This window comes from Triplophysa rosa, linkage group LG7 (assembly GCF_024868665.1).
Source record: "Triplophysa rosa linkage group LG7, Trosa_1v2, whole genome shotgun sequence".
NCBI lineage: Eukaryota > Metazoa > Chordata > Actinopteri > Cypriniformes > Nemacheilidae > Triplophysa > Triplophysa rosa.
The window spans coordinates 21,102,249-21,120,943 of NC_079896.1; the positions used below are offsets into that span (position 1 = coordinate 21,102,249).

Genomic DNA, 18,695 nt, shown 5'->3' on the forward strand with positions numbered 1-18,695 from the left:
TGAAATCACTATAAGTTTGAGTCGTTTATAACGTGCATTTGAGAAAGCAACACCTGTCACACATCATCATTATAAATATAGGCTACTTTATTATCATTAAAATACTTGAGAAGGCTTGAAAAACAGTGATAGAAAGATCCATGGACATATATATATATATATATATAGGTGCAGTCGTGGCCTAATGGTTAGAGAGTCGGACTCGTGACCAGAAGGTTGCCGGTTCGATTCTCAGGGTAACGACTGAGGTGCCCTTGAGCAAGGCACCTTATCCCTACATGCTCCCCGGGCGCTGCAGTGATAGCTGCTCCGGGTGTACGTGTGTTCACGACTTGCTGTGCGTGTGTTCACTACTCTGGGTGGGTTAAATGCAGAGGTCATATTTTGGGTATGGGTCACCATATCTGACAAATAGGTCACTTTCACTCACTTTATTAACTAGTTGATTCATTTTCCGCTGGATCGTACGTCAACGCCGCCGCCATATTGGTGAGGGCAAAAGCCGACTGTAAAGACATACGAGTGGATGGTGGAGCTGCCGTTTTCTGGATAATAACACAACATCGTTTTCATTTCTCAACTAATTTCAATACTTTTCTATTTACGTGAAGTACGCAGAAACGTTTCGACTCCAGTTAAAGATGGTTATAGACCTGAAAATGTATTTATTGTCATACAGAACTGTTCAAACTCAGGCTTGTCAAGCAATCATTTCGTCTTAAAAATTGTGTACACATCGCTAATGTGAAATAATTTAAGGTAGATTAAATGCACATGATCAGAACAGCCCTTATTCACTTTAAAATCCTGGGCAAAATCAAAACAATGCGTCTTTACTTTGACTAAATACTGCTATTTCATACGTATAATGCAGGGCAGTGTTATTTATTTTACTATATCACATACATCATGTTTTACTGCTGTAACAATTTTACCGGATTAATAAAAGAATATCTTTTGTCTTTGAAAATGTCTACAATTACTACAGATAAAGCCATTTCCACAGTGAAAAACATTGTTTTTTATATAATACGTACATTAAACTATATTACCTTGGGTGTTTGTTAGATGATTCAAATAAATCTCAGTAACAATGTCTAAATGTCTGTGTTTTATTCTCGACTACTGCAACGTGGTAATTTATTCTGTTGGCTGTGTTGTCTTTAACATATCACTGAACATGATGCCATCTAGTGGATTCTCACGAATAACAGGCACAAATAATGGATTTCAAATTTCATTATGACAACCATTAACTTTAAAGTAGGCTATAACTATCGAGATATGATGCTACTGAAGCTGTACTCTACATATATCGTAAACTATTGAAATATGTTTAGAAATGTAAACGTGATTGTACTTTTACAATACTCGCAGCTCTCCCATCTGGTTCAGTGGGCTTTTAGTGCACTGTTGCCCTCACAAATATGGCGGTGCCGTCGGTGCAAAGTGGCCAACTAGGTCTAGGTATTTATTATGTCTATGGAAAGATCCCCATAAGCATTTCCTGGAACTACGTGTGGAGTTGTATGTCTACTGTGGAGCTTAATTGGAGTTTCTGCACGAGAGCGCTCTCTGGCATGCAGGTGCAGCAGAATTTAGCCGTGCTTCACTGAAGAACTGTGCAAAAATCGCCTAATCGATTTCTCTAATCGACTCTTTGACGTCATACGCTGATCATTCTGTGCATCGCTGCATGCATTTGAACACACCTCAGGGCAAAACATTCACTGCGTCTGAAATCCCCTACTTCCATACTATGTAGTAGGCAAAAATGAGTATGAGTCATGAATAGTATGTCCGAAACATAAGTATGCAAAAAACAGTAGGCGAGAATTACCCGGATGGTCTACTACTTCCGCCGTGATTCGTGAGTGTGGATCGGATGGAAACTTCTCTATCCCATGATGCCATGGGAGATGAGCATCGGTCAAATTTCAAAAGTAAATCAAATAAATATAGCGGAAAACTTTAAGGCGGACGTCCGTCCGTCCGTGCCAATAAATGAATTTCCTATGACTAAATTATGTTATTATCAATGCTCACATATAGGTTGTTGTTAATACGTCATAGTTCAAAGAGCATACGGGTCACATGACCATAAAACATGGCGGACGCAGTATGTCTGAAATGTATTCATACTACACCCACTCATACTATATCGTACTGTTTAAACGGCCGATAGGTAGGTACTAATTCAAATTCAGTACGTACTGGTACAGTATGCGATTTCGGAAGCAGCAATCGAGTCTCACGAAAAAATGCAGAGGTGGTCGTTGTTGTTTCTATCAAGCCACTCTGTTGGCTTACGTTATAATATAACGTTATAAAACTTAATTTCATTACATCATCCGTGAATATGATTTCTGAGTCTTGTTGGATTTAGTCTCATCATTTCACGCTTATTCACAGCGTCATCGAGCTATTGTTTTGCATCCTCTAGCGGTGAAAATTACATATTGTGCCTTTAAGAAACACAATTCATGAGAAACTTGATGTTCTTGTTTCATATTGTTTCAGAAAATTTTTGTTTTATTTTGATTTTATCCAGCAATTTCACAGACATCTGTCTGATGACTTCCCTGAAGGAGGCCAAGTTGCTGAATAGACATGGCAGCATAGGGTTTTGAGTTGTTACCTGTATGTGTACCGCATGTATGTAATATAATATCTGCTGTGTGTTGGCAGGGCTCAGCTGATTCCTACACTAGCAGGCCATCTGACTCAGATGTGTCGTTGGAGGAGGAGAGGCCGGAGGGGGGCAGTCAGGGCCGGCAGGAGCGAGAACAGCAGGCTGCACAGCAGCTGGAGAGAGCAAAGGTCACACTCACTACATATTAATATTAATGAAGTATAATGGAATGTCATGTATCACATTCAACACCTTCTTCATGCGGCAATATTATACACTTGTGTTTAGCTGTACTCAATTTTATTTAAAAATACCAAGTTGTGCAATTATAAATTGCAAGATGCATTAATGAAACGTATTCTTAGAAACACATGAAAATATGCACAACGTTACTAGAGTAATTATGTATGTAATTCCATCCTAAAAATCTCAAATTTCAGTCCAAAGCGGTGGCTTTTGCCGTGAAGACAAACGTCAGTTACTGTGGTGCTCTGGACGAAGATGTTCCCGTGCCTGGAACCGCCATCTCATTTGACGCAAAAGACTTCCTGCATATCAAAGAGGTACAGAGGCCTGGCGACCTTTAGCGACAGGGTCACCACTTGGGAAAGCCTCCTTTAAAATGAAAACTCTGAAGAAAAGAAATTGCTAAAACTGCTTTCACAAACACTGACATTGTTTTCTAAAGTTTGTCTGAGCGTTCATTTCTTTTGTCCTTTCTTTGCTCCATATGCAGAAGTTTAATAATGACTGGTGGATTGGTAGGCTGGTGAAGGAAGGCTGTGAGATTGGTTTTATCCCCAGTCCTCTGAAGCTGGAGCACATCAGAGCGCAGCTGGAACTGAAGAAAAGCCGTGTACAAGGGTAAGCAGAAAGAGAAGCTTTCAAGCTAGTTGATGGAGCATTTGATTTTCCATGAGCTAACGGCTCTGAATATTCATAACAACAAAAGCCCTGTTCATCGATTTAACTAACCTTGCAATGAAATCTTTCCTAGTTTTCCCCAAAATGTGCGCCACATGCATTTAATCATTTAAGAGTGCTATGCAATCTGTGATTTCAATTGTAAAAAAAACAAGTTATTTCGGGTGCCACTCCCAATCTGCTGAAAACCAAATGTTCTTTAGTTTCCTTATTATAAACTGTAGTATTTAGCTTGTTGTTATAGAAACATAATGCAAAATTTAAGTTTCAGCAGTGTTCAAGTCATGTGATCGATGTTCAGGAAATGCATGTAGTTTGCACAAATGTGTATAAAGTTAAATATTAAGTCACCGCATGTTTATTTGTTTATTTATTTGAATCTGACAGGATAGATGTTTCGAAAAAAGTTTCTGATAGATTTCCATAATGTCTATAAACATTGCCATTAAATAAAGGTGAGATGGCCATTCAAAGAATCATCTTCTGACTTTGTAAAGTGGGAACATGGCATATTTTAAAGTAGATGAGCACTCAGAATAAGCCCAGAGGATCTGCATTTCAATTTCACATCAGGTCTGAATATTTACACTTTGTTGCCTTTTTCTCTGTTACATCTTGCATCGGGACACATTGTGTCCTGTTCTTTGGTTGATGCTCATCATAACTATCATGTTTAAACTAGTTGACAGTTATGATCAATAGTGTTACAGACTTGTTACTGTTGACAAGTGAGTAACGTGCTTGAAATGAATGCTATGAAATTACAGCAGTGTCAACGCAAAATGGTAGCGTATTGATATAATAGTGGAGCCATGTTCACAAATTGTAATGGAAAGAAATCAGAGAAAAATGTGTGCAGACTTTTTAAGAAAAAAGTATCCGGTTCGAATTATTTTGTAGGTATAAATATAGTAGCATGACTAGTTAAAAAGAAAAGAAAAGAAAAAAAATCACACCATCTGTAATGCGGGACTAAATGTATCTGGTAAATAGTCATTTGACAGGTTATCTAACCTGATGTATCAGTGTCACTTTGCTAAAAATGTTTACTTTAGTAAATGCTACTGTATAAGTCTTAAAAAAATATTTTTTTGACAGACTGATAAAAATTTGTGCATCCACATCAGATTAAAGCTTGTAATTTTTGCCGTTTTTATGCACAATATGCATTAGATCAGTGATGCTCAACTGGCAAGGGAGTGTCCCAAAATTTTTGCATCTCTTTTGTAATGTAAATAAAATCCATGCAAGCCATATATTTAAAAACAATGAGCACAAGGTAAAAGAAAACCCCACTGTAAAACATTTTTTGGGTTAACTTAAAAAAATAAGATGCCTTAAAATGTTGAGTACATTCAACTTAAAAATATTAGTTAACTAATGAATTTCATGCAAACTCGTTGTCTTAACTTATAAATTTAAGTTGCATTAATTCAAAATTTTAAAGCAGTCAGGTCACTTATATTTTTAAGTTGAGCCAACAGTGTTTTACAGTGTACTTACAACAGTAATAAACACTGGGCCAACCACAATGAGATTTGTGTGGTTATTAAAAATAATATTACATTTCAGTTTTTGATTTTGAAAACATTTGAATTTATTTTTAAGTCACAATTTGAAGTCCAATTGTGTGCATGTTATTTTGACTTTCTAGCAGGCAGTTTATTGGAAACTGATTGAACATGCTCCCAAACTGTTTTCTAGTCGAGATTGCTTAACATTTGATTTGTTAAAAACTGGGTATGAGACTCTGGTTAGATGACACCGCTTACAGTTTGATATCGGATGACTGACCCTCAAACCCAGCTGACCATTAAAACATACATCCAACCTCAGTTCTAGAGATATGAACATAGAGGCAGTGTGGGTCTGGCCAGGTTTTCCGCATTAGCAATTAGAAACCAGTTTTTATAGCATGTAGTGATAAGCGTAGAGCCTTAGAGAGTAGTCTACTCGTGCGTTGGGACAGACTAAAAATGTTCTCTTTCTGTTTCTGTTTGTCTGCTCATTTCAATAGTAAGTCCAGTGGAAGCTCCTCCTCCAGTTTGGGGGATGTGATGTCATCAGGTGAGCCAATGATCCGTAGGGGGTGGGATTTTATGACACGGGGTGGGGTTACAGGCATCTCCCCGAAAAACGGAATCGTAGGCAATTCGTCAGTGGATGATTTTACTTCAACACTGTCCTGCGTAAGGCTAAAGATCAAACGGGCAGCTTCTTGTGAGCATGGGACAGTGAATCATGAATGCCTTGAATTGCTTTCAACACACATTTGCCGAACGTAACGATGACAATTCTGACTTTCCTTCTTTTCCCTCTCTTTGTACAGGCAAGCAGAAACAGAAAGTGGTAAGTGTGTCCAAAGGATGGAAGACCTTCACCAAGAAGATGCATTTCTGTCAATTCACTCCTAAACACAGATTGCTGTCAAAATGACAGTTATTCCTGTTTAAAACTCATTGTGCTAAACAATTTAATGCCTAATGGTGTTGATCTTTGATAAATATACAGTAAGCATTGGCGTTTGCACAGTGCGTCTTTGTTATTGACCAATGACCTCTTGTGCAGACTGAACATGTGGCCCCCTATGATGTCGTGCCTTCCATGAGGCCTGTGGTGCTGGTTGGTCCATCTCTAAAAGGATATGAGGTGGGTTTGGAAACAATGAATTTCTTTACTGTCATAATGCATATGAATATCTTGTCTTACGGAGGTGTGAGGGTGTTTTTTACAAGCGAATTCATCAAAAAATAATGACGGAACTGTAAATTCTTGCGTCAAGGCCATAGAGATGGCTTTCTGTTTATGACTGGCTGCATATCTGCGTGTGCGCATTTGGGTTATTGATAACAGAAAAAATATAATATCTATTCCAGTCTCTCCATCTCTTCACACAGAGAAAACAAAAACATACTCCTCCTCTCCGCCGCTCTGTTACCATGGCAACAACCTTCCGGGGTCCAGGAGACGTCAGTGCTAGAAAGTAGAGCATGGTTTGAAATTAGAAAGAGACAAAAAAGAATGAAAAGAACAGGAACAATGGAGAGAGAGAGACTGAAAGGAGGCGTGTGTGAGGAAAACAAGCCCCTTTGGTTAGCGATTTATAAAACCAAATTAGATGCAGACTTGGTGTTGGGGATTTATTTAGAGCTACTTCCTTTCAAATCACAATGAGGTTTGTTTTATTGAGTAAGTTTATGACTTCATGAGCAAGTAGCGGCGTTCATAAAACAAAATTGAATCAGTACGTCCTTTATTACCAACCAACGGCTCACTCCCCCCAACCCCCCCCTTCGAAGCACTACGGGGGCTAAAACAGGACTAAGATGTCGTCACGTTTTCACTTCCTTGCTGAAGGAGATAACGCTCTGTGTAGAGCAGTTTGTCCTTTTAAGGCTTCTGTAGAAACAACATGGACCCGTGGTGTATGTAGATAGAAATAGCTCATTCTAAGGTAATATGCTTCATTGTGTAAGGTCTTCATACACCTCTGAAGACATGTTATGTATATTAAATTGCATTTCTGTCAATAGATCCTCCAAAAAATGACACATTGCATCTATAAAGTCAATCTTAATATCAGTAGTTAATTCAACTCAAATATCTTTTGTACAGGTAACTGATATGATGCAGAAAGCTCTTTTTGACTTCCTAAAACACCGTTTTGATGGCAGGTAAGTATAGTAGCGTAAAGGGTGTTTACATAATCACATGTGATGATCTTGTACACCTCTTAGAAGACTATTTTTGCACTTAAAAGACTGTTGCAAATGTTATAAGCAAAGGTTTTATATTGCAATCACAGAGTTTATTGCCGTTAACTACAAATGTTTTTATTGCCGTAGGATAACAATCACACGTGTGACGGCAGACATTTCGCTGGCAAAGAGATCAGTACTCAACAATCCCAGCAAAAGAGCTATTATTGAGCGCTCAAATACCAGATCGAGCCTTGGTAAGACACAGAGAGAGAGTAAAAACACACTTGACAAAGTGTTAGCAAAGGAATATTCTGGATTAAATTCAATTTAATTCTGTATTACAGCAATTAAGTTTGACATTTGAGCTACTATTTATTTATTTTATGTATTTATTTATTTGTATACGTTTAATTATTTATTTTAATTTTATATTGGAATTATTTATTTTCATTTATATTTGATTTTATATTTAAGTTTATTATTTATGTTTTGTTTTTTTAGTTTTCAGCCTTTTTTAATAACATGCGACAATACTGCACACCATGAGAAAAGAACTGGCAATTATCACGATATGAAAATTGTGTCTATAGAGCATACATTGTATTTAACTCAGAATACTCCTTTAAACCGCCATATTGCAATATAATGGACAATAAGTCATTACTAGTGTGATAGATTTCCATAAGGTCTATAAACATCACCATTTATTATGGATGAGATGGCCTTGCATCACTAATATCTATCCCTGTGTGTGTTGTACGTGTGTAGCTGAGGTCCAGAGCGAGATTGAGCGCATATTTGAACTTGCCCGCTCGCTCCAGCTGGTTGTGCTGGACGCAGACACCATCAACCATCCCGCTCAACTGATGAAGACTTCACTAGCACCCATCATCGTCCATGTCAAAGTGTCTTCTCCAAAGGTAACAACAATCACATACACTCTTGTCTCACTGTTTCTGTGTTTTATTTAGAGAAACACAATTTAAATCCCAAAGCTATGGATTGTTCATTCAAAAACAAACTTGTTTATATAATAAATATACCATTATGTTTTGAGGTGAACTATCCCTTTAACTCCAAAGTTCAATGGAAATTAATTATGTCTGTATCTCTGCACTGTAGGTCCTCCAGAGGCTCATCAAGTCGAGAGGAAAGTCGCAGAGTAAACACCTCAATGTACAGCTCGTAGCAGCAGATAAACTAGCACAGTGTCCTCCGGTGCGTCATCTCTTACATACAAACACCCACACACACACACACACACACATACACAAGGAAAGATGTTAAAGAAACAGTATAACCAAAAAAAAAGAGTTTTAATTTTTGAGATTTGATTTCTCAGTTATGTTTTTATATAAAAGCTATTTATATAGCGTAGTCTCATGTTTCTCCTAAATGTGCTTGGGAAAATGCTTAACCAAGCAGTTTTTGGATTCTTTTGACTGCAAACTTGTCAAATCTAAGATCAGTTTGTGACATTGATGAGATTTCTTCTGGCACTCTAATAAAGTTCTGAATCTTTTTCTCAAGAGAAATATCTAATATGGAAACTTAAGCAAAATTTAATTTAATTTTATTGATGTCTATGAAAAATAATGGGTAAATGTTACCCTGTCTGTGAAATCCACACTGTAAAAAAATCCATAAAAATAGGGCACAATATACTCAGGGACGGATTATGACTTTGATGTGCCCTGGGCACGGACGTTTCAAAGGCCCCTGGCATCACATATTTTACGAGAATAGTGTCGCACCTATGCCCAAATACACAGGAATTAGGAGTAGTTCGCACAGACACATCATTGCATCTAAAATAGCACGACACAGCGCTCAGGAATGGTTTGAAAAAGCGCAACGCAAACCACGAGGGTCTCGTTGCACTCTTTTGATAACAGAAATTGCCATATGCCAAGTTGCTATTGTAAACAAAAGCTTATGACACTTGTCCCGCCTTCGGGGTCTTCTGATTGGTCAACTGCTGTGGAACTGACATTGATGAGCTGCGTTGTGTATAAAAATTGAAATGATTTCAACTTGACACAGCGTATTAAAACCTTATGTGAAACCTTGCGCACACGCAAACAGCGCGAGACGCAGGCATAACAGTTAAACACGTCCGTCTAGAGCAGTGTTTCCCAACCTTTTTTCTGCTGTTTTAATTCTACAGTTTTAATTTGCAAAAAATTTCACGGCACACCAGCATCACATTAACCACTAAAATATAACAAAATTGCACAAAACTGCATTGCTTTAAATTGCTTGTTAAGACAGCATATTATAATAAACGTAGTACTCACATATGATGTCAATGTGAAACTTGAGCTTGTTTTGATGAACACAAAGATGATATCCTTGCTGGAAATGATGACAACGACACACGCAGCTCTTGGTCAACTGCTCTCAAACTTTCTCTAGTTTTGTTCTTTATATAAGTCAAACTGGAAAAGCTGAGCTCAAATAAGAAGGTTGTGGAAAAAGATAACAACACTGAGATTGCACTGTCTGCAATGACTGGGTACTCTTTGGCAGCAGTCAACCAGAAACTGTCCAAAGGTAGGTCACTGAATGTAATTTTCAAACCACGGTCCTGTCTCATTTCAGTGAGCTGCTCTAGTTGCTGCAGCGACAGTCCATTTGCGTTATCCATTGCAGATGAGCTAAATGGGTCTCGAACCCAGTCAAAGGCTTCAGGTGATGTTAAGGGGAAATAAAAAGAGAATTTTTCTTCGAGAGTTGATAGATGCTTACAAATTACCTCACACAATGCCGCAAAGTTGTCTGAATGTCCAGTTTGGGCAAGGGGAAACATCTCAAGAGAGTCTTTTTCCACATGTTGTCGCCAGAGGGCAAGCTTTGATCTGAATCCATGCAGTTTGTCTGTGCTAGTTAGTACATTTTCATTTCACACTTGCATTCGCGTGTTCAGTTCATTAAAGTGTGCAAAAATGTCCGCCATGTATGCCAACCGTGCACACCATTCCTCATCTGCCAACAGCAATGCGTACTCCGATTTTTCCGCTGTTAAGAAGGTTTTCAGTTCTTCCCTCAGTTCGTACACACGCGACAAAAGTTTACCACGGGACAGCCATCGGACCTCCGTATGAAGCAATAAAGTCTTATGGTCTGCCCCCATCTCCTCACATAAGATAGCAAATAGTCGGCTTTTCAAAGGCCTTGTTTTTATAAAGTTGACAATACGCACTGCACCATCCAACACATTCGACAGCTCCTTTGGTAACGTCTTGGCAACAAGTGCCTCGCGATGCAAAAAACAGTGCGTGACCGTGACGTTCGGATTTTTTTCTTTGACTCTACTGACGAATCCCTTGGTATTCCCAGTCATGGATGCTGCTCCGTCGGTACACACACTCACGCAGTTTTCCCATTTTAGTCCTCCTTGTTCAATGTAATCGGATGTCACCCGAAATATTTCCTCTCCTGTTGTTTTTGATGGCAACTCTTTGCAAAAATAAAAATTCTCTCTGATGATTTCACCATCCACAAAGCGCACGTTTGCTAATAGCTGAGCATTCCCACTTATGTCTGTTGATTCATCAATTTGGAGTGCAAATTTGACGCTAGTTTTTATTTTTTCCAGTACAACACTCTCAATGTCAGCGGACATATCGTCAATGCGTCTGGCGATTGAATTGTTTGAAACGGGCACTTTTGCAATTTCTTTGGCAGCATTTGGACCCAACATTGTTTTCACAATTGCTTTGCATGCAGGCATAATTAATGACTCCACCACCGTATGTGGCTTTTTCGATTTTGCCACTAAACCAGCAACCAGGTAGCTAGCTTCGAGAGCTTTTTCAGACACTGTGGTACTCTTTCTCATCAAAGAAGCCTGTTTCTCCGTTTGATCTCTCAAACGCACAAAATAGTTTGTCTTTTTTAAAAAGTGATGGATGTTTTGTTTGTAAATGACGTTTAAGCTTGCTAGGAACCATTGCATGGTTAGATAGTTTTTCTCCACAGACTAAGCATAAGGGTAGTGCTGCCGAGCGATCCCCGGTGAAAGTGAATCCATATGACAGATAACTGTCGCTGTATTGTCTTGAGCTCACCGTTTTTGCTTTCTTTCCTGTGTCTCCACTGCTAGAGGGCCCAGGTTCCGATTCAGGGTCGTTAGATTTTCTTTTCAAGAATTTATCCATGTTTTCCCGTTGGTTTTAGTAGCGTGGTCGTAATTATGTGTGGAATTCGCACATGGGAAAATCGCGGGCTACGAGGTCACGTATACGTACAGTCTCCTGGATGAGATCACGTATACGTGGTCAAATACGCGATGAGGTCACAGTTGGTTTACTTTTAATTGTAAAACATTGCTGTACATCTATATTTTATTTATTATTATTCAAAATTGGCCATTTTCCACGGCACACCGGACAACTTGTCATGGCACACTAGTGTGCCGCGGCACAGCGGTTGGGAAACACTGGTCTAGAGCGTGTTTACATAGAAAAACTATGTAAAAGTAGTTCAACAGAATAAAAAAACGTCTTCAGTGTAAAATGCACAAAAAACAACACAAATAGGTTTATTCATATTTCGCAGTACTCGACACCTAAAAAAGCTTCTGATCTCCCCAACTCATATTACGTGGGAATAAATTTAGCCTATGACTTGCATAAATTACATTTCTGCATTAAGAAGATGAGCATTTAGCAGTCCATGCATTACAAATTAAGCAATATCAATCACCAACGCATTTAACGTTATCTTAAAAAGTTGGTTTTAACTTATAGCTTAGAGGTATCTTTCGTGATTTCCTCTGAGAAAACTCTTCCACAACGTTATCCAAATGCAGCTGTCTCACATTCAATGGCCATTAAAAACAGCGAACTGAGATGTCTTTGAAACATTTCTCTGGTTTTAAACTCATTTTGTTATTTTGCCTTCTACTTCTTCTACACGTGACGTCTGCACGCTTATATTATATAACACACAGTGTTTTTTTACTCGCCTCTAGGTGTCCCTCTCAACAGCGCTGCAATGCATTAGGATTATTTATTTGATTTATTCGCTACAGTTAATACTTCACCACTGCAAAAACAATCCCTTTATTCCACAGTATTCAGCGCTTCTTTAATGAGAAAATAAAATAAATGAAAAATGTACACATATTTTTTTTTTTCGAACAAAATATATATATAAAACAGACACACACGGAGTCTATGTTGGTGTCTATGTTGGCGTGTAACAAAAACAAAATACATAAAACATTAAATCACAGGAATCTGCAACAAAATTGAAGTAAGTCCGAAATGGAGCAGGATGAAGCAAAAGCTTATTAATTTCCTGCCCCATTTTACGCATCCACATAGTTCCAATACCTTGAGTCTATACAAAAATTCTCAAAAAAGGAAAACGACAAAACCAAACAACAACAAATATATCGCAACGCAACTTCGCCTACATTCTTACATTCTAATCAGACAAAATAACATCAACATTTCACATTCACCTCTATATTTTTATATATCTTTCTTTGTAAATTTTCCGGAAGCAGATTATGTCTTGCTTTAAACATAACTTGTGCCGTCTTAAATTTCACCAAATCGATGAACTTCAATATATGTGACTTCAAAAATAATAAATTTGTATGATCCAAATATCCTGCATTATTAACAATTCTAATTGCTCTCTTTTGCAATATCCATATTGCTTGCAACTTAGTTTTATAAGTATTCCCCCAAATTTCTACACAGTAACTGAGACACGGTAACATATTAAATTTGCCAGGGCCCCCTGCTGGTCTAGTGCCCTGGGCCCGGTAGGACCGTGCTTTAATCCATCCCTGAATATACTTTATTAATATGAATTAATTTTCTGTATTCATTTTTTACAGTTGGTTTACCTGTATTTTAAATTTTGCATTGAATTACATTTTAGCATTAACGGAAATGTCCATAAAATAAATGGATAAAGTACTGGCAGAAAATTACCAGTACATTTTCCGTAATTTTTTTACAGTGCAGATTTACAAATTATGAGATTAGAAGCATCAAGTAATAGCCATAACATGACGAAAATATGTGTTTTCCGCTTTAAATTATTGATTATATGAGATTTCGAGATTCAAAGTTTCAGTTAAAATATTTACATTAATGATTTTATTGACATTTTGTTTGACTATTTTTCAGGAAAAAAAATCTGTTTCAGTTCATGGTCTTACTCATGGTTTTACAAAGATATCAAAATTATTTTTCACAAAAAGTTCTTTACGCTATGCGTAATTATTTTATGTAAAAAAACAGTAAATAAAAAAAAGACTTTAGCTGGAATTTCACAGATGGGGTCACAAACAGGGGCGGGTCCAGAGAATTTTCTGGTGGGGGACACAGGGGGTAACAACATTTAATCTGGGGGGGCCGCCCAAAAGTAACAAAAATGAAAGCTGCCACTGACCGCCCACTTCAATATGGGCGATCACTTCAATTTATATTGTACAGTTACACACTGTTTGTTTTCATCTTGCTTTTCTTGGCCACATTAAATCTGCTGGGTGTACTCTTACCAAATGGTAACACACAGAACACTAGCATGTTTGCTGTGCAGAAATAATTATATTTTTAATTGAACACACATGATTTAATTTTATTTTTAGTAAAGTGTACATGATTTTTTTTAAATAATATATAGCATGAATTTCAAATATTTAACAAATACACAATTTTAGTTTAGTACTGTGATTAAAAGGAGGTATTTAAATAGCTTCATTCACTGAATAACTGTAAAATCATGCAGAACACCACATTACACATTTTATAGCATTTCCCTAATACCTGCATTTTAACCTGGAGGTCCATGAGGGCTGGTTTTAGCTGCCAGGCATAATTCAGATTGACTACTCTCACACTGCTGGTCACCTGCATTCTCCCTGCTAATTTTCTTCTGTGTGAAGAAATTGGAGATATCTCCCTGCCTCCGTTTCATGCTGTAGTCTACATTCAAAACGTGTCCACAAACACAATAAATAGCAACATGTTATTTGTACTGTACCAACATCACAGTGGCAACAATGATATGATACTCTGTTGTTGACTGTTAATTCATGTCACAAAACGCGAAACATACAACGGATGCTAATTGCCAATTGCTAACTAATTGCTAACATTACTGAAACAGTGGAGAGATGTTTACGTTTATCCAGATGGAGAGCTAACTAAAGTAAACACACAAGAACAGTTTCCCATGCAAATTGAATCAAATTAGACCCAAATAGACAGTCTTAAAGAACCTGTAGAGTTCTGTTCTTACCTTAACTCGGTGCACATAGGAGCATCAAGTTGCAAAAAAGTCTGTGACTGGTGAAGTTACGAGTTCCGGAGCCACTTCCTTTGTCTTTTTTCCAAAATAAAAGCCTTCATTAGTTCTTAACACAGTCTAGTCACAAGGTTACAGATTTTGCTTCCGTTTTAACGTGCAGCGTCGATAAAGAGCTTTAGCGCAATGATTGACATTACCCCGAGTCAATGACCATTGGGGGGCCACGGGGTGGCCAATCAGATTACAGGGGTGGCGGGTGCCGCCCGTGCCAGCATGGAAGCCCCACCACTGGTCACAAATGAGGCTAGAATTTTTACTTTGGCTAACCTGTCCCTTTTTTACAAAAAATAACATAATCAAATAATAAAATATATAATAGTTTTACCACATCATTTTAAATATCCTAATATTTAAAAACATATTAGATAATACTTAAAATACTATAGTATCATATTTAATCAATATTATTATGAATGAAAATATTTAATGAACGTCTGTTTCATACGTGTGCGCATATGTGTTCACCTTATTAGGAAATGTTTGATGTCATCTTGGATGAGAATCAGTTGGAAGATGCATGTGAGCACTTGGCGGAGTATCTTGAGGCTTACTGGAAGGCCACCCACACCTCCAGCAGCACCCCACTTAATCCTCTGCTGGGCAGAAACCTCGGCCCTGCTGCCCTGGCCCCATACACTACATCTGCCATCTCTGGCTTGCAGGTGAACAAACACAGTCAACACACATATATACATAAGCTTATCCTTCATATCAGCACTTGTCACTCTGCACATTTTGGTCCGTTTTTAGTTCATTTCGGTATTGCAGAAGGTTATTTTATTTATAGGATTAAGTCCACGGTTTGTCAGAAAAGTATAGCTTAATTTTAGCTATTCATTTATTAGGAGCTGTTAATGCTCATAATACTTACCACGAGGTCTGGCTCTGACTTCGATGCTTGTACATCAGAATCAGCAGGGTCAAAAAACACGGCATGCTAACCACACCGGGGACCACTCGACCCCCAACGAACGGCGCAACCTGATGACCTCAGACGAGAACTACCACAACGAACGAGCGCACAAGGGACGAAACAGGACCTCCACCGGCTCGCAGCACGGCAGCGGCGGTCGAGACCACCATTACATGGAAGAGCAGCAGGGCTACCAGGACCCCTACCAGGACACCTACAAGCCCCACCGCAACCGCAGTTCGCCAGGCAGCTACAGCCAGGACTCACGACATCGGCTCTGAGCCATCCTGCCCCGTTTTGTCCTCCAAGCCTGAGCCACAGAGCCACCAAGCCAAGATGGCCTCTGTCCTGAATTGTATGCATCTTCCATTGTTTTTTCTTCTTTGTTAATATCTCTTGAGCTACAGAGCAGAAATTCTTCTAAACCTTCGTCAGCTGACCAAAGCCTGTATTTCCATCTGCTTAAAAAAGCTTCCGCCAGGGGGAAAAGAGACCTTGCGCAATGGAGCAGAAACGGGACAGTTGTTATGCTTTTAAATGTTATGCTTGTTGACTTTTTCGTTTGTCTATTCTGTTGCAAAAGGGCAGGTTGTACTTCAGCCGAACCAAGCAACCATTTACCCTTAAAATGTAACGGAGGGATTGGTTTGCCCTCAGAAGCAAAAATTCAGTGAAGCTAGCAATAGCAGAGAATCTTCCAGTAGAAGGAGAGATAAAGGATCTCTGAAAACAATGAGCTCAGTTAGTATTTGTTATATCATTATTGGCAGCATGTTACCTGACCGCATGCTTCCCCAGTCATTAATAGACAGACTACAAGTTGATCTCCAGATCTTTGCCCGTAGGTGGCTGACAAATCGGAACGTTTCCATAATGTAACATAAACCTACTGCCAGCTCTCTTTTGTTACAAAGATGGAATCCCATGACCTTGGAGTTTTCCAGATGTTAGGGCGTGGAATTTCCACCTAACGGCTGCTGTAAACAGCAGGACACCCGGATTCAGCCACACAATTCAAACGTCGAAGACATTCATCTGTGCAGTTCAGCATGATGCTAACATTTGCCATTCTTTTCTAGTTAGGAAGACAGCTTAAAGAGATGCATAACATAACATAGGAATGCTGAACAAAATTGTCGCTGTGATCTAGTCCTTAGTAGAGTTAGCAAACATAAACTTTTTAGAATTCATTTTCTTAATTTAACTGCTAAAATGATGGCACTTTGGTACGTTGTAATTTAAATAGATCCATCTTTTCTCAAGGTTGCTTGATGTCTATAAAAAATATCAAAGATTATTTTCTTGAATACTAAATGTAACTCTAGTATGAATGGCTCACAATGGTACCCTGTGTCCAATTGGAGCAGCTGCTGTCCAGGTGAAAAACAGCGACCTCTCGCCACATCTCAGTGCTGCAGAATATACCTGTATGCACCTGCTCTTATGTTTTCAATGTGAAAGGCACTGGCAGCGGAAGCACGTCCTCAGCTTATGACACTTACAGACCCAAGGCCCTGGCAAACCATGGATTTCCTCGCCTGCATATCTTCGCCTTATTGATTTATGCTAGTTTGTGCATTTTCAAAAAAATACAAACTTTTTTGAGGAAAAACTCTGAAGGACCGCAAGAAGTTCAAACGAGTACATTCTGTATGCATTTGTCTATGAGCATGCTTCTCTGTTAATGTAATAATAAGGATGAATGAACACAAGGAATTTGGCAGTCGATGCCCATTTGACAAAACAGAAGATTCATCTCTGAATTTGCTGCCTGAGACAATCAGACGGAACTTCTCTGTAAAACCGGACAAACGTTCATTCCTTCCCATCATTACGCTCTCTCTCCAGTTTCACCTGCAGCTTCATCTGAGCTCCAGATAAAAGAAATGTGTCCATTTTTCCTTTTTATGTGAAAGTTGAGAAAATAAAGATGGAAATGCAAAATTGCATGCATATCATTTTAATTTATAACAAATTTGAAAGAAAAAAATGTTTTATGGAATATAATTGTGTAAAAGGCAAATCTAGCAGTATTTAAGTTCTTTTACAAAAAAGAAAAGAAGAAAAAATAAATGGTCATTTTGAAACTGTGTTTGAAACTTTATTTATTGAAACATTCTTTCTTTTACGATCTGTTTAACGGTGAGGTTGCAATGAGCCCAATGAAATATACGGTACGTGACTATGAAACTGCTATTTCTCCATTTTGATCAGTTCCTTTAATTTCCTCTCATTACGGTTCATTAAGCTATTAATAGCACTATGCTCAAGACATTAGAGAAAAACAACTGGTAAATGGTCGAATAAACGCTGATATTTATAAAACAGCCATTGTTTACTTATTTGAAGATTTGGCAACTTGCCCCCTATTGACAAACTTAACAAAATGGTAAAGATTTTTGTTGATTTGTTTAGAAAAAAATCAATGTACTGGCACAGTATCAACTAAAAAAAACTAAAAGTAAAAAAAGGAATATTTTACACATTAATGAGAGAGATGCTCCTGTTTAACAAAATTACCAGTTGTTGTAACTATACCAGCTGGCAATCTTTAAAATAAATATTTTTTTGATCAATTGTAGGCTTTTACAATCTGAACTGAATACTTTTTTTTACAATCTGAACTGTACGTAGGAAGTGTGGTGATTGGGACAGACGGAACGTTTCTAAACACAGGTAATGACAAAATACTGCTGCAATTCACGAAGCATGAATTACTTTACACATTAATGAGAGAGATGCTCCTGTTTAACAAAATTACCAGTTGTTGTAACTATACCAGCTGGCAATCTTTAAAATAAATATTTTTTGATCAATTGTAGGCTTTTACAATCTGAACTGTTAACTGGTACGAAACTATGGCTCTAAACCTGATTTGTTTTTGCTTACTATATCTATCTCTAGATTCGTGTTTCTGGCGCCCACTAGAGGGCATCAACAAACTAGACAGGGTCTCGAGATGACTTCATTTAAAAATGTATTTACCGTCACTGCTGGTACGGGGATACTGAACAAATAGACTTAATTGTCTTGAACAATTAACCAAAAATATTCGATATATAATATTATATTATATTTGGGTATAACTTTAAGTTTTATATAGTTTTGGTTGCTACATAATTCCCTTGTGTGTTATGTTATAATTATGACTATTTTTAATATTAATCAGAAATATGGAAAATATAAATAA

General features: G+C 37.9%; 1 protein-coding gene across 2 annotated transcripts in view; it reads left to right on the top strand.

Annotated features, from left to right (window-relative positions):
- Positions 1-17,603, top strand: part of cacnb4b (calcium channel, voltage-dependent, beta 4b subunit) — a 30,761-nt gene extending 13,158 nt beyond the window's left edge. The window contains exons 3-14 of one of the 2 annotated variants that reach the window (XM_057338671.1): positions 2,689-2,820; positions 3,073-3,195; positions 3,369-3,496; positions 5,574-5,623; positions 5,886-5,905; positions 6,125-6,205; positions 7,172-7,230; positions 7,402-7,511; positions 8,026-8,177; positions 8,380-8,475; positions 15,066-15,254; positions 15,502-17,603. In XM_057338671.1, coding sequence (XP_057194654.1) covers positions 2,689-2,820; positions 3,073-3,195; positions 3,369-3,496; positions 5,574-5,623; positions 5,886-5,905; positions 6,125-6,205; positions 7,172-7,230; positions 7,402-7,511; positions 8,026-8,177; positions 8,380-8,475; positions 15,066-15,254; positions 15,502-15,786 — 1,425 coding nt within the window. In that variant the 3' untranslated portion in view covers positions 15,787-17,603. The remainder of the gene's footprint in view (positions 1-2,688; positions 2,821-3,072; positions 3,196-3,368; positions 3,497-5,573; positions 5,624-5,885; positions 5,906-6,124; positions 6,206-7,171; positions 7,231-7,401; positions 7,512-8,025; positions 8,178-8,379; positions 8,476-15,065; positions 15,255-15,501) is intronic. The other variant, XM_057338672.1, reaches the window with a different exon arrangement.
- The last annotated feature ends 1,092 nt before the right edge of the window (positions 17,604-18,695 follow it).